Below are 16,879 nucleotides of genomic sequence, written 5' to 3'. Positions count from 1 at the left end.
CACTTATTACATGGATACTGCACTTATTACATGGATACTGCACTTATTACATGGATACTGCACTTATTACATGGATACTACACTTATTACATGGATACTACACTTATTACATGGATACTGCACTTATTACATGGATACTACACTTATTACATGGATACTACACTTATTACATGGATACTACACTTATTACATGGATACTACACTTATTACATGGATACTACACTTATTACATGGATACTACACTTATTACATGGATACTGCACTTATTACATGGATACTACACTTATTATACTGCACTTATTACATGGATACTACACTTATTAGATACTACACTTATTACATGGATACTACACTTATTACATGGATACTGCACTTATTACATGGATACTACACTTATTACATGGATAACTTATTACATGGATACTGCACTTATTACATGGATACTACACTTATTACATGGATACTGCACTTATTACATGGATACTACACTTATTACATGGATACTACACTTATTACATGGATACTACACTTATTACATGGATACTGCACTTATTACATGGATACTACACTTATTATACTGCACTTATTACAGTATAATAACCATGTAATAAGTACATGGATACTACACTTATTACATGGATATTGCACTTATTACATGGATACTACACTTATTATACTGCACTTATTACATGGATACTGCACTTATTACATGGATACTGCACTTATTACATGGATACTGCACTTATTACATGGATACTACACTTATTACATGGATACTGCACTTATTACATGGATACTACACTTATTACATGGATACTGCACTTATTACATGGATACTACACTTATTACATGGATACTGCACTTATTACATGGATACTACACTTATTACATGGATACTACACTTATTACATGGATACTACACTTATTACATGGATACTGCACTTATTACATGGATACTGCACTTATTACATGGATACTACACTTATTACATGGATACTAGCACTTATTACATGGATACTGCACTTATTACATGGATACTACACTTATTACATGGATACTACACTTATTACATGGATACTGCACTTATTACATGGATACTACACTTATTACATGGATACTGCACTTATTACATGGATACTGCACTTATTACATGGATACTGCACTTATTACATGGATACTGCACTTATTACATGGATACTGCACTTATTACATGGATACTGCACTTATTACATTGATACTGCACTTATTACATGGATACTGCACTTATTACATGGATACTACACTTATTACATGGATACTGCACTTATTACATGGATACTGCACTTATTACATGGATACTGCACTTATTACATGGATACTGCACTTATTACATGGATACTGCACTTATTACATGGATACTGCACTTATTACATGGATACTGCACTTATTACATGGATACTACACTTATTACATGGATACTACACTTATTACATGGATACTGCACTTATTACATGGATACTACACTTATTACATGGATACTACACTTATTACATGGATACTACACTTATTACATGGATACTACACTTATTACATGGATACTACACTTATTACATGGATACTGCACTTATTACATGGATACTGCACTTATTACATGGATACTGCACTTATTACATGGATACTGCACTTATTACATGGATACTGCACTTATTACATGGATACTACACTTATTACATGGATACTGCACTTATTACATGGATACTACACTTATTACATGGATACTGCACTTATTACATGGATACTGCACTTATTACATGGATACTACACTTATTACATGGATACTGCACTTATTACATGGATACTACACTTATTATACTGCACTTATTACATGGATACTACACTTATTACATGGATACTGCACTTATTACATGGATACTGCACTTATTACATGGATACTACACTTATTACATGGATACTGCACTTATTACATGGATACTACACTTATTACATGGATACTACACTTATTACATGGATACTGCACTTATTACATGGATACTACACTTATTATACTGCACTTATTACATGGATACTACACTTATTACATGGATACTACACTTATTACATGGATACTACACTTATTACATGGATACTGCACTTATTACATGGATACTACACTTATTACATGGATACTGCACTTATTACATGGATACTACACTTATTACATGGATACTGCACTTATTACATGGATACTGCACTTATTACATGGATACTGCACTTATTACATGGATACTACACTTATTACATGGATACTACACTTATTACATGGATATTGCACTTATTACATGGATACTACACTTATTATACTGCACTTATTACATGGATACTGCACTTATTACATGGATACTGCACTTATTACATGGATACTGCACTTATTACATGGATACTACACTTATTACATGGATACTGCACTTATTACATGGATACTACACTTATTACATGGATACTGCACTTATTACATGGATACTACACTTATTACATGGATACTGCACTTATTACATGGATACTACACTTATTACATGGATACTACACTTATTACATGGATACTACACTTATTACATGGATACTGCACTTATTACATGGATACTGCACTTATTACATGGATACTACACTTATTACATGGATACTACACTTATTACATGGATACTGCACTTATTACATGGATACTACACTTATTACATGGATACTGCACTTATTACATGGATACTGCACTTATTACATGGATACTACACTTATTACATGGATACTACACTTATTACATGGATACTACACTTATTACATGGATACTGCACTTATTACATGGATACTACACTTATTACATGGATACTACACTTATTACATGGATACTGCACTTATTACATGGATACTGCACTTATTACATGGATACTGCACTTATTACATGGATACTACACTTATTACATGGATACTACACTTATTACATGGATACTACACTTATTACATGGATACTACACTTATTACATGGATACTGCACTTATTACATGGATACTACACTTATTACATGGATACTACACTTATTACATGGATACTACACTTATTACATGGATACTGCACTTATTACATGGATACTGCACTTATTACATGGATACTGCACTTATTACATGGATACTACACTTATTACATGGATACTACACTTATTACATGGATACTACACTTATTACATGGATACTGCACTTATTACATGGATACTACACTTATTACATGGATACTACACTTATTACATGGATACTACACTTATTACATGGATACTGCACTTATTACATGGATACTGCACTTATTACATGGATACTACACTTATTACATGGATACTACACTTATTACATGGATACTACACTTATTACATGGATACTACACTTATTACATGGATACTACACTTATTACATGGATACTGCACTTATTACATGGATACTACACTTATTACATGGATACTACACTTATTACATGGATACTACACTTATTACATGGATACTGCACTTATTACATGGATACTGCACTTATTACATGGATACTACACTTATTACATGGATACTACACTTATTACATGGATACTACACTTATTACATGGATACTGCACTTATTACATGGATACTACACTTATTACATGGATACTACACTTATTACATGGATACTGCACTTATTACATGGATACTGCACTTATTACATGGATACTGCACTTATTACATGGATACTACACTTATTACATGGATACTACACTTATTACATGGATACTGCACTTATTACATGGATACTACACTTATTACATGGATACTACACTTATTACATGGATACTACACTTATTACATGGATACTGCACTTATTACATGGATACTGCACTTATTACATGGATACTACACTTATTACATGGATACTACACTTATTACATGGATACTACACTTATTTTATGGATACTGCACTTATTACATGGATACTACACTTATTACATGGATACTACACTTATTACATGGATACTACACTTATTACATGGATACTACACTTATTACATGGATACTACACTTATTACATGGAAACTATTGCACGGCTTCAGAAGACTTATAGCGCGAGATCTACACACAACTGTTCAAATGTGTAGGCTGGCGAGATTTGATTAAAATAATGTATTAAATTGATTAAAAAGTGACATTTATAATGTTACACGAGATTTCTACTTCAAATAAATGCTGATCTTTGGAATTTTCTATTTATCAAATAATCAAGATTTTTTTTTTTACCATGGTTTTTACCAAAAATCATTAAACTGTAATAATAATAAATGCATAAATCAGAGTGATTTCTGAAGGATGATGTGAAATAAGAAATAATGTTAAAACTTCAGCCATGATCACAGGAATAAATACATAGAAAACAGTTAGTTTAAATAATAATAATAAATCACAATATTACAGTTTTCACTATTTTTTTTATCAAATAAATGCAGCCTTGGCGAACAGAGACTCTTTAAAAAAAAACGTTTCCAACAACATCTTACTGACCCCAAACTTTAAAATAGTCGTGTATTTTAGTCCTTTGTGCTTTTTGTCCTTTGCTAGAACAGCTGAAAGTCAACCGTCTACATAATTTCTCCTAGTAATAAAAATGAGAAACAGTAAAGCGGATGCTCTTACCTGATGGTGCTGATGATGGGAAACACACTGTTACCAACACCACAGCCCACCTGCATAAACACACACATCAAAATCACTGCAAAACAAGCTCTACCACAACTTAAATCCCCACTCACTATGTTAGTGTCCACACAACACACAATATCGCTCTGTTATTCTAAGCGAGCGCTGCAGTTTTGTCGTCTGTCGCTTTAAATGCTCGACTCTATAAAGCAGGATGGATTCTGATTGGCTGTCAATGTTTTTATCATTCATCAGATAAAAATAAGTTCTGAAAGTGATTCTAATGATAGTTTCCCACTCCCGCTGAATTTATGACCATTACCGCCCGCTCCGCAAATACTCTTGTAGAAATTATAAGAAATGACAGAAACGTTAGGGCTACGCTAAACGTTCAGAAACATTGCGTTTAATTAAACTGACCATAAGATTAAGTAATACTTGCACCACAATTATCAAACACATTCGGCTAGCTTTTTAGCCTTATAAAACTCTAAGAACTGTTCAAACAAAACATCACAACTAGTGGAGCCTGTCGCTGATACATAAGCTATATCTTTATCATTATCGTTATGGCCCTTGGTGTGAATTATTGAACTCATCAGAAATGATTTGGCAATAGAGAGCTAGTTTTTGCGTGATAACACCTCTAGTATCCTAAAAGCTGCATGTTGTCCAGGGAATGTGTCCGGTTCACCGCAGGGCCCAGACCCCGTTCCCAGACTTCCCGTACACGTCCCTGCAGCGTCTGGAGGGAGAAGCTCTGGGAACTCGGTGAAGAGCCAATTCCGGTTCCTGAAGAACTTGCTCTGGTGCATCTCATAAAATCGGTCCCAATATTTATGAGCTTCTCGGTCATATTTTGCTGGTGGGAGAGAAAACAACAAGGAATCAAACCTAGAAAAACAAGCTGGCAACCACTTATGAGTTTAAAATATACTTACATTGCTCTTCCACAGGAATCTTCTCCTTCGAGTTCTCCTCTGCTTTCTGCTGGGCTTTCTCTCGCTCTTCTTCAGTCCACTGCACATGATCCCTGCGGCACAAACACCGTAGGAACATTCATTTCACACAACTGTGCTTTTTCAAAGGGATATTTCACCCCAAATGTTTAATTATCTCATTAATTAAGTTACAACGCTCAAAGTTCAAAGCAAAGGAAGATATTTGCTTTTAAGGAAAAGGACTACAACACACGGCTGGTAGGGACTACACGACATTCCTCCCGGGTTAGTGACATCACCAACCCTAAAATGTACATAAGCCCCGCCCCCGGGAACACAGTCCATGTTGAGAAGAGGAAGAGTTGTTGTAGTCGAGCACATTTGTGAGTCAGCTCAAACTTTAGCATCTTTTCACATGTAATAGAAAGTCACTCTGTGTTCGTCTCACAACAGTTCCTATACGAGCGATTTATAGATTACCATGACAGAATATGCTAATTTAAGATAGTTAACTCCACATCAGCAACATAAATTCATCAACTAACCATTCAGAGACGCCCTGTTGCTTCTACATGTTGTCACTTCTTCTTGAGTCTCCATCTTTGTCTGACTCCGTTTAAACATTAAAGGCAGAACAGTTTCTGTCATTTTAGTGTGTGTGCGTGAGGTAATCGCAGCTGCTAACACACACGAGCTCTTGAAACCCCGCCCTCTGCAGCAGCTCATTTGTATTTAAACGGCCAGGCACAAAACGGTGCGTTTTTGAAAAACTTAAAAAAAATTCTGTCCCTCCATTGACAGCTACGCAACTACCACTTTGACGCTTCAAAAAGTTCACAAAAAGATTGAAATACGAATTGGTTTAGTCCAAATTTTCTGAAGAGAGTCGATCGCTTTATATGATGAAAAGATTATTTGATTCTATGAAAAGATAATTATGTTCGCTGATAAATGTTTATGTGAAAGAAAGTCTATAGATTTGTTCATCATATAAAGTGATCAAATCTCTTAAAAAAATTTGGACTAAACCACTTGATTCATTGATTAATATGGATTAGTTTTACGATTAGCTGTCAATGGAGGGACAGACAGATCTCAATTTCATCAAAAATATCTTGATTTGCGTTACGACGATGAACGAAGGTCTTACGGGTTTGGAACGACATGAGGACGAGTAATTAATGACAGAATTAAAATTTTTGGGTGAACTAACACTTTAAGCATTAATCTGCCGGGCAATAAATGCAAACAATAGAATCCTTTTAATCTGGTATTATAAAAAAAAAAAAAAAAAAGTCTAGTCACCCTAATTTATATAACGCTTTGTTTACACAATACAGATTCAAAGGTTCAAAGCAGATTTACCATGATAAACATGAAAATAACCAAATCAATTATGCAAACTTCGGCAAATTAAAATTCTGCTGTAAAGCAGCGCTACAGAAGACAACAGTGTCATTATTCAGCTCAAGTTAGTGCAGCTCAATAACCATAAAGTTAATCAATTATGAAATGAGTTTAATTCAGTTATAGGCAGCTCTACAGAAGACAATAGCATTGTTATTCAGCTCAATTCAATTCAATAGTGCAGTCAAATCGTATAATATTACTATTGAATATTAAGCGTCTTTTAAACTCCAACTAATAAGTACTTACTATTAATCTTATTATCTAAATAAATTAAAGCTTGAATTATCTGTAGTTCTTAATTTCTGGGAAATTTTTGGTTACCGCCAAGGAGGGCTTCCGCAGCCGCGCGGGTCTTGGTTCCTCTCAAGGTTTCTTCCTCGTCTACTTGCACATCCTGTTCATCAGTTTCAGGTTTATTCATGTATTATTTATGTGTCCGTGTTATCATTGGTTTGATCACTGGGGAGCTTTATCCTTTTTTCTGTTTTTACATTTCTATAAAGCTGTGTTGGAACAATGTGTATTGTAAAAAGCACAATATAAATAAAAATGTAATTAAAACTGAATTTTATATGCATATATATTTGAACAGTCAACAATTAGTTTCTTTTAATTTATTTTTAACAAGCAAATGATATAAGCTATAATTTATTGTTAATATAGTTGTTAAAATGTTTTCAACACCATGATTTTACAGCAAAATTCACTAACATGAATGTCTAGGGTCTGCAACTCATTCCTTATTTTTTAACACCCTTTTTTGTTGTACTTTGATGTCCTGTTGTATGAAAAAGTATATTTTTAGAGTAAACTTATTCCCTGCAGTCTCCATATTAATATGAGGTCATAAATTTAAACATTATTATTTTCATGTTTTTGAAAGAACTCTCTTCTGCTCATCAAGCCTGCTTTTATTTGATTACAAATACATAAAATATATTGATATTGTGAAATATTTTTACAATTAAAATAATGGTTTTCTATTTGAAAATACTTTAAAATATAATTTATTTCTGTGATGCAAAGTTGAATTTTCAGCATAAATGAAATGAATTTTCAGCATTACTTCAGTCTTTAGTAACACGTTCCTTCAGAAATCATAGTAATATGCTGATTTATTATCGATGTTGGAAACAGTTGTGCTTGTTAATATTTTTGTGGAACCTGTGGCACTTTTTTCAGGATTCATTGATGAATAAAATGTTAAAAACAACAGCATTCATCCAAAATAGAAATATTTTCTGACAATACAAATCTTTTTATCAATTTAACACATTATTGCTGAATAAAAGTATTAGTTTGTTTCAAAAAAATTTTTTAAAAAAAGACTGGCCCCAAACTTTTGAACGTAATGTTTTCAACACTGACCGCATAAATCATCATATTACAGTTTTTCTCGATTGCTTAAACACTATAACCAGGCTTTTGAGCTAAAATTTCAAAACCATAATTCCATTTATCAAAAAGCACACCCATTTCCCTAAACTATAAACACTATTCCCTTTGACACATGAGTCAGATTTGTTGAACTGTCACACCAAAACTATACACACAAATCCCTATATTTCTCATTGCCTACACCATGTGGTCATTAAGAAAGCACTCGCATTCAATATTGTTCACTCAAGTCAGCACAGCTTTAGCACACAATTCCCTGCATTGATGAGCAGAAGACATTAAAAATATGAATGCTTTCAAACTTTTGACCGATACTGTTATATTTATATTTATAATAATAGAATATAATTGTCCTGCAGTGTGACCTGCAGATATCCCACTGCTTTTACTATTTATTTTTTGTCAACTATATCTTATGTCTTTTCTTGGTACAGTGCCGTTGTGGCGCCGGGTCAGATGAGAATACCGTGGCACTGAATGCGTATCACACCAGTCCTCACGTTCACAAGACTCAAGCATCTGTAGACTGTACCACATGTTATGCTGAAAGATGTCGTCGGGGTCAGTGAGGATTCTTCCTCCTAGCGGGACCGGTGGTCTTCCTCCGCTGTACAGCCTCACAGCACAGACGGCCAGCTTCACAAACCTCCTCATCTCTCCACACTCATCTGAGAACAGCAATCAATGATGGTCATTACCGGTTTCACAGACGAGGCTTAAGCCTAGTCCCAGACTAAAATGCATGTCTGAGCTGTTTTAACTGAAAGCAATCTGAATTGACATATCTTACATTTTGTGAGTTCCATTGTTTTGTCTCAAGATGCGCACCAGTATTTATTTTATTTTTTTTCTTAGGCACAAAAGCTACTTAGAAGTCCTAATTGAACTAAAGTCTAATCATGGCTTAATCTAAACCCTGTCTGTCAAACCAGAGGGCTGTTCCTTAAAACAAGATTAGAATACAAGCCAGGCTTATTTTGGTTAGTCAGACTTATGGTCGGTTGATTGAGTTTCATAAAGCAAACATAAAATAGTTCAAACTCAGATACTGGCAACTTATGCTGGGAAACTAGCCTGGTCCAGGGCAGGCTAACTGTCAGGCTAAGCCTCAGTTGTTACACAGATCCTCTAACACTGACCGACAATATTACTTACCACTGACACTCTCTCGCACCATTATTGGACTTTACTAACCACTATTAGTCCGAAAATGAATACACAGTACAGAAAATCAACTTAAATAAGGCTACAATGATGTAAGATTGTTTAAAAAATTTATGAATTAAAGCAGAAGTTTAAATCACAAAATTAAAATAAATAACAAAAGCACAGACTCAATTTTAACTGATAGATGAAGCAGAGCTTAACTGGCCTACAGTATATACGCCTTCATTTGATTTACCCCATTACAACAGTCACTTTACAGTTATTGCTATCATAAAATACACTTCAGCCTTTGTAGGTTTACAATTATAAATAAGGCACATCGAATGTAAATAATTATATATATATATATATATATATATATATATATATATATATATATATATATATATATATATATATATATATAAAATAAAACACTTTAATGTACCTTATTATGTCTTTCAATTCAAACACAATTACAAATAGACATTTCCTTTAAATACATTATATTTACATTTATAATATTGCTTATTTTTACTTACATTTTTTTCCGTCTTTTTCCCTCATTTGTGATAATACCCACCACCAACACATAAAAACTATTAAGCAGTATAGGTCCTATACCCAATATGTCGCATCTTTATTATATTTTATTTCTTAAAAATTATTCCCTGAGCTATACTTAATTTATATTATGATTAATTTATATATATTTTACAAGTATAAAATGTAATGAGCTATAGGTTCACTGCAACTCATCCAACATCCTAAAGATAAATTATTATTTGTTAGAAGATATTTTTGGTGTTAAAAATATCGCAGATTAATTTTTCAAGCAAAATGTAGGCTATATTTTAGTCAGAATTAATGCGCTCCTATTTGTCGCGCATGCGCACAGCAGCGCTCGTTCAATGTGAAGTTTAGCAGCAAAAATATTTACACCCCTTTCCCACATTTACAGATGGACAATTGCAATTTAAGTTTTGCACTTAGGCAAAAAAACATGTCTCAAACGCATAAAACAACACAAAATATATGCCATTTGCTGTGATGGATCGATTTGATCCATGATCGACCTCTAGTGCTGCTTAACCAGACTACATAACCTGGATCAAATTAGTGGGATTGCGTGAACCTCAATTACCTTTTACGAAACCGCTTTAGCCCCGATTTATTTGTTAAGTTCATTCAAGTGTTGGAGTTTAATCCCCGCTTTTCTAACCGTCTTTTATGAAACAAGTCTCTGGTCTGACTATTTTTACTGATGTGAAGCATTAAACTACATTTCCCAGCTAGCAACAGCGACGATGCGCATTCAGATGACGTAAACCCGGAAGTTTTTGTAAACACATGTGAGCGGCTGATTACAATGTCAAGCAACCAAATAATTACCACCAGAAGCAGACAACTGTAAGATTTTATGCGAATGTAATCTATGATTTTTCCACGTTCTTGAAACGCCCGAGATGAGGATGTATGTAAACAATTGAAATGTTAGCTTAGTGCAAAAAAAATGTCTCATGAAAATACACCAACTTTAACAATAGCAAAATGAACAAATGTATTTGCAAATATTTGAGTAAAGTTAAGTAATGTTAATAGGAAGCAGATGCTCTTCGGTAGATTAGCTAACGTTAAGTTAACTGTTGTGGTTTGGATATAACTAATATGATTTTGAGCAACGCTATACAAAAAGACAGAGAGTTGATTTTACCCAGCACTCACTTAGATGCCATTTCTGAAGATTATTCCGCTTAGTTTGTGGTAGTCAGTGCATTTTATTTGAATGGTGTGAGTAGTGGTGTCGTCGTTCCCCATGTGCGCGGTCCCGTCCCCATGCGCGCGCTCCTCCGCGTGCACCCGCACTAGTAAGAACAGCTGTGCTGTCCTGACTTCAAGATCCAGTGGATCTTTCTCCAATGACTTTGGCAGATTACTGGGAGCCAACCTTAAGATCCTGAGAAACATCATTCTCCAAGTAAGTATTGCTGTGTTTGATACTGGTTTTTGTTTTGTAATTAGTTTGATTCTAATTTACAGTACCAGAGATTTTTAGAAAGTCTCTTATGCTCATCAAGCCTGCATTTATTTGATCAAAAATACAGAAAAAAATAGTAAAAATGTGAAATATTATTACATGTTTTTTTGTTTTAATATAGGATACTTTAAAATATAATTTATTTATTTGAAGCAAATCTGAATTTTCAGCATCATTACTCCAGTCTTCACGTGTCACATGATCCTTCAGAACTCATTGTAATATGATGATTTATTATCAATATTGGTAACGGTTTTGCTGCTTAATATTTTTTTGGAACATGTGATTCTTTTTAGGATTCATTCAAAAGTTAAAAAGAACAGCAGTTATTCAAAATATTTTCTAACCATATATATAAATCATAACTATCACTTATTTTATTTAATTAATACATACTTGCTGAATAAAAGTATGATAAAAAAAAAGATTTCTATTTTAAAATAAGTGCTGTTCTTTTTTTTTTTTTACTTTTTATTCATCAATGAATCCTGAAAAAAAAAGTATGCCAGGTTATAAATAAAATTAAGCATCACAACTGTTTGATAATAATAAGAAGTGTTTCTTGGAGCAAATCAGCTTATTAAAATGATTTCTGAAGGATCATGTGACACTGAAGACTGGAGTAATGATGCTGAAAAATCAGCTTTGATCACAGGAATAAATGACGTTTTAAAGTATGTTCAAATAGAAACCCATTATTTTAAATTGTAATGATATTTCACAATATTATACAGTTTTTCTGTATCTTTAATCAAATTAATGCAGGTTTAATGAGCATTTAAAATGTTGACCTGTTCGGTATGTCATGACTTTATAGGATGACACAGAATTCGTAAAGGTTTGGAGCAAGACGTCCAAGTCCCTCATCGCTTATGAAAGTGGACGGATATACTTTGATAACTACAGGTGTTGTTACAGCAGGTAATCTGTCTGATTTTATTAGGTTATGATACTTAGGAAAAGTATGTTTTCCCAAAATATGAAACATTTATTACAAATCACAGCCTCTTGCCCGAGCCAGAGCAGCTGTACGAGCTTCCCAAAACCCCCAAAACTGAGAAGATTGAAGACGCGTTGTTGTGCCAGTGTCCTCTAGTAAGTCTGATCATCTGCTGAACGTCATTCATTTGCATATAACTTTCTGGGGAATTGATTTTTATTTGTATTTTCTTTGCAGGACAATGTTCTACCGAATGCTTCAGAGCAGAACGCCTGTCTGCTGGCTCTGACCGCTCATAACTGGTTACATCGGCTCTCGGCTGACACCGGAGGAACGCTACAGCGGGTCTTCCTCTCCTCGCATTTCAAATTCAGGTGATTGCTCATCTCTTACTTGGAGGTGCTGGAAAATTGTCTGAAATGAAGTGTTTTGTGCTGTACTAATATGAGTTTGTTTACAGATCTTTAGGTTGGGACTCCTCACAGGAGACATTTTATGTCAAATCCACTCAGAGCAAACAGACGACTCTGCAACGGCAGGTCAGACTCCACTGAGGCTCACATCTGTGTTGCATGTATTTCATATGCAGTTGGGGCACTCTCTTAATTCAGTTGAATTGTTTTTCTATTATTATTATAATTGACCGTTCACAAAGACGGTCAATAGACCCCCTTACAAAGACCCCCTTAGTTACTGTTGCTAGGTCCGACAAGTTACGCCGCTCTCACGCCACACCATGTTCTCACGCAGTGAAAAACACATTGCGGAGCAGAGAGGAGACTGACAACACACTGACAGACAGGACAGACCAGCTTACTTTTCGGTTACTTCTGATATTAAACAAAGTCTCACCTTTCAAATTTGGTAATTTTTTAATAGAAATTTAAACAATAAATACCGTTTTGTGGCTCTGTCATGTGTCTGACAGATCGCTGTAGAGCCTCTAAAGTTCTCGTGAACCGATCATCTCTTCCTTCTAGTTCATTTATAGCATCAAATAAACATGAATGAACATCAGAAGGAATGTTGTTTTAACCGCGGAAAGGCGTCAGTACACTCCGTTATTCAAGTTCAAATCCACCCATGGTAATCTACTAACTCTCCTGACTGCTTTGTCGGATGGCGAAGTATGATTGGTCAGATCATCTGTCAATCAAGCTCCCTGTGAAGGGTCAATTGTTACAGTGTATAGAGAGCCTAAGTCCCTCCCCTTCCGGTGGACCATGGGACCTTACTTCGGAAAGATATTGTATGGTAGTCAATGGCGAGAGACAACAAATATTTTGATCTCGTTTGAATTGTGCCCTGAATTACACATATGATGTTTGTCAATTTAAAAGATACATTTTAAAGTCAAGAAAGTCGCAGTTTGATGTAAAACTGTTGAGGTATAAGACTGTGAAAAAACGTAATTACAAAGACTACAAACCCAAAAGGAGCACATGTGACGTCATACTCTCAATGAATGAAGCTAACTTTCCTGAAGCTAACGTCTGTAATTTTTTTCTATAGTCTTACGTTATAATCATAACGTTACGCCGTGATGCCGGAGTGTGTTGTACCAGACTGCACACACACGAGCAACGGTGACGTACAGTGCGAGACGAGAGATGAAGTTCATTGAGCGATTTTCACATAAAATTAAATGTTACTCTTCTGTTTTATGACAAACTGCGACTTTCTTGACTTTCATAATAATTTTTTTAATTGACAAACATCATATGTGTAATTCAGGGCACAGTTCAGACGGAATAAAAAGATAAGTTGTCTCTCGCCATTGACTACCATACATATTTTTTCGGAAATAGGGTCCCATGAGTCGGAAGCGGAGATGAGGGACTTAGGCTCTCTATAGCGAAGCATTCCTATTGTTTACAGGGAAGTGCGTGTGGGGGTTTGTTTGTTTGCTACTAGTAAGACAATGGCTGCGTCTGAAATCACATACTCTCTTGAGTAGGTACTTATTTTGAATAAATAATTACTTTTTGATCTCTAAAAAGTAAGTTCTACATAGTATGCGTGTGTGAGAGAGTAAGAGAGAGACTGTGCTCCAAACCGCGTAGCGCGTGCACGGTAGAGGGAGAGAGATTAAGTCCGCGCGCGTGTTCCTCATGAAGACGAAGTTTCTCGGGGGAGGGGGCATCATAAATACATTATGCAATTATGCTTAGGTCACCAAAATGGCTAGCAGCGGCTCTGATAACACTTCCCTACTATTCGACCATGAGGTTCATAGTCGAATCAGACCTCTCCGAATCGAATCGTCGAATCCTCGACTATTAAAAGTCAGCCCAGGTATTTTCCTTTTTGAAGTGATTCCAATTTCAAGCTGTTCAGAATCATCATGTTGAACAGTGCGCGTCTGAAGTGTCTCCGCTGAAGGAAATAATCCATTATTTATCAGCTTAAATATATCGGACGAATTTTCTTGTCAGGCCGATAACTTTAAAATTAACATATATCAGCCGATACCAAGATGGTGGCCGATATTCCTAAAAATAAAAGATACCCCAGCCACTTTTAAGTCTAAACCTGCATTTAACCTTTTCACTGTCATTTTGTTTTCATAGTTAGACAGATATCGTGATGTATCATTATAGGATTGTCTAGTGTGTTGTGGAAATTATCAATATTCAAAAACCTGGATGAAGGAGACAAAGTCGATTCTCAAAAGTTTAAACAAAGTATTTTATTTCATGCATGAAATAAGACGTTCCCACACAGACAGCGTCTGATATGAGAAGGCCCATGGCATTCTCACGCAGAGAGCATCTGACATGAGAAGGCGAAGGCTAGTCCCTTTTGCCAATGTTATATACCCTAACACATCCTGTGTAAAAAAACCTTTTGTTACCTTAAACCCAGACTTCTTAGCTCATGGTCTCATGTGCTCATGATCTCATGTCCAACATTATTTATATCAGACAGAACAACTTGTCATGTCAGCAAAAAGTGTCCTGCTTTTAGCTGCAGATCTTAACAGCTGATCGAAACTGTGCACACACATATTGTCAGCCTTCACATGACTCAGAGAACATTTCGTTCCTGAAAGTTTGTCCTAACTTTTAACATTTCTAAAAGCTTGGTTTTATATCTTTAATAATGTGCTTTTTGCTTATATGATTATATTCCTTTAAATTCTCATGAGTAAACAATACATCTTCAATGCTAATAAAAGTTGTACCCATACAAAAGTAAAAGAAACACATCTAAATGTAAAATTTCCATAACAAGTGATATATTGTTATCACGCGCATGCGTCGCGAGTGAGCGCTGTGTTTGTATTTGAAGCTCCGTCGACTTGATTCATAAATCGTTGATTTTGTTCTTTACACTCATTTATAAACGAGCATTTTCTATTTTTCCAGCGTGTAAACATATCTCCGATACTACTCTCTATAAAAAACAATCGGATTGCTTTGATATCGCTAGTTATATCCAACTTTCCGAACTTCCGTTACTATCTCTAACGATAGCCCGCTAGCATTGCACGCGTGGCCTCGCCTATCGACCGTCTTATTTACACTCGAATCACTGAAATCGCTTGTTTGTGTTGGAGTTTGTGTTTGTGCTTCGAAATCGCTTGTTTGTGTTTGAAGTTTGTGTCTGTGGTCGAACCGCTTTGGTTGTGTTTGGAGTTTGTGTTTAAATCGCTTGTCTGTGTTTGAAGTTGTGTTTGTGCTTCGAATTCGCTTGTTTGTGTTTGAAGTTTGTGTCTGTGGTCGAACTGCTTTGGTTGTGTTTGGAGTTTGTGTTTAAATCGCTTGTCTGTGTTTGAAGTTGTGTTTGTGCTTCGAATTCGCTTGTTTGTGTTTGAAGTTTGTGTCTGTGGTCGAACTGCTTTGGTTGTGTTTGGAGTTTGTGTTTAAATCGCTTGTCTGTGTTTGAAGTTGTGTTTGTGCTTCGAATTCGCTTGTTTGTGTTTGAAGTTTGTGTCTGTGGTCGAACTGCTTTGGTTGTGTTTGGAGTTTGTGTTTAAATCGCTTGTCTGTGTTTGAAATTTGTGTTTGTGCTTCGAATTCGCTTGTTTGTGTTTGAAGTTTGGGTCTGTGGTCGAACCGCTTTGGTTGTGTTTGGAGTTTGTGTTTCAAATCGCTTGTCTGTGTTTGAAGTTTGTGTTTGTGCTTCGAATTCGCTTGTTTGTGTTTGAAGTTTGTGTCTGTGGTCGAACCGCTTTGGTTGTGTTTGGAGTTCGTGTTTCAAATCGCTTGTTTTTGTGTTTGTGTTTCGAATCGCTTAACTGTTAACGTTAGTTTGCGAGCGTGTGAACATATCTCCGATACTACTCTCTATAAAAAATAAATAAAAAATAAAAACAATCGGATTGCTT

General features: G+C 35.1%; 2 protein-coding genes across 4 annotated transcripts in view; one reads left to right on the top strand and one right to left on the bottom strand.

Moving 5' to 3' along the window:
• The window catches only part of mettl8 (methyltransferase 8, methylcytidine), a 13,573-nt gene extending 2,147 nt beyond the window's left edge, over positions 1–11,426 (bottom strand). The window contains exons 1-5 of the mRNA XM_079619619.1: positions 11,297–11,426; positions 8,958–9,093; positions 5,618–5,709; positions 5,321–5,538; positions 4,674–4,723 (exon numbers count right to left, since the gene is read on the bottom strand). Of these exons, the coding sequence (XP_079475745.1) occupies positions 4,674–4,723; positions 5,321–5,538; positions 5,618–5,709; positions 8,958–9,079 (482 nt within the window). The 5' untranslated portion in view covers positions 9,080–9,093; positions 11,297–11,426. The remainder of the gene's footprint in view (positions 1–4,673; positions 4,724–5,320; positions 5,539–5,617; positions 5,710–8,957; positions 9,094–11,296) is intronic.
• dcaf17 (ddb1 and cul4 associated factor 17) overlaps positions 10,735–16,879 on the top strand; it is a 22,522-nt gene continuing 16,377 nt past the window's right edge. The window contains exons 1-6 of one of the 3 annotated variants that reach the window (XM_079619827.1): positions 10,735–10,981; positions 11,371–11,549; positions 12,427–12,530; positions 12,614–12,704; positions 12,787–12,923; positions 13,010–13,088. In XM_079619827.1, coding sequence (XP_079475953.1) covers positions 11,388–11,549; positions 12,427–12,530; positions 12,614–12,704; positions 12,787–12,923; positions 13,010–13,088 — 573 coding nt within the window. In that variant the 5' untranslated portion in view covers positions 10,735–10,981; positions 11,371–11,387. Of the gene's footprint in view, positions 11,046–11,370; positions 11,550–12,426; positions 12,531–12,613; positions 12,705–12,786; positions 12,924–13,009; positions 13,089–16,879 lie in introns of all 3 variants that reach the window. The other 2 variants (XR_013798462.1, XM_079619828.1) reach the window with 2 other exon arrangements.

Source organism: Phoxinus phoxinus, assembly GCF_949152265.1.
Source record: "Phoxinus phoxinus genome assembly, chromosome: 7".
Classification (NCBI taxonomy): Eukaryota; Metazoa; Chordata; class Actinopteri; order Cypriniformes; family Leuciscidae; genus Phoxinus; species Phoxinus phoxinus.
This window is presented reverse-complemented; position numbering and strand designations above follow the sequence as displayed.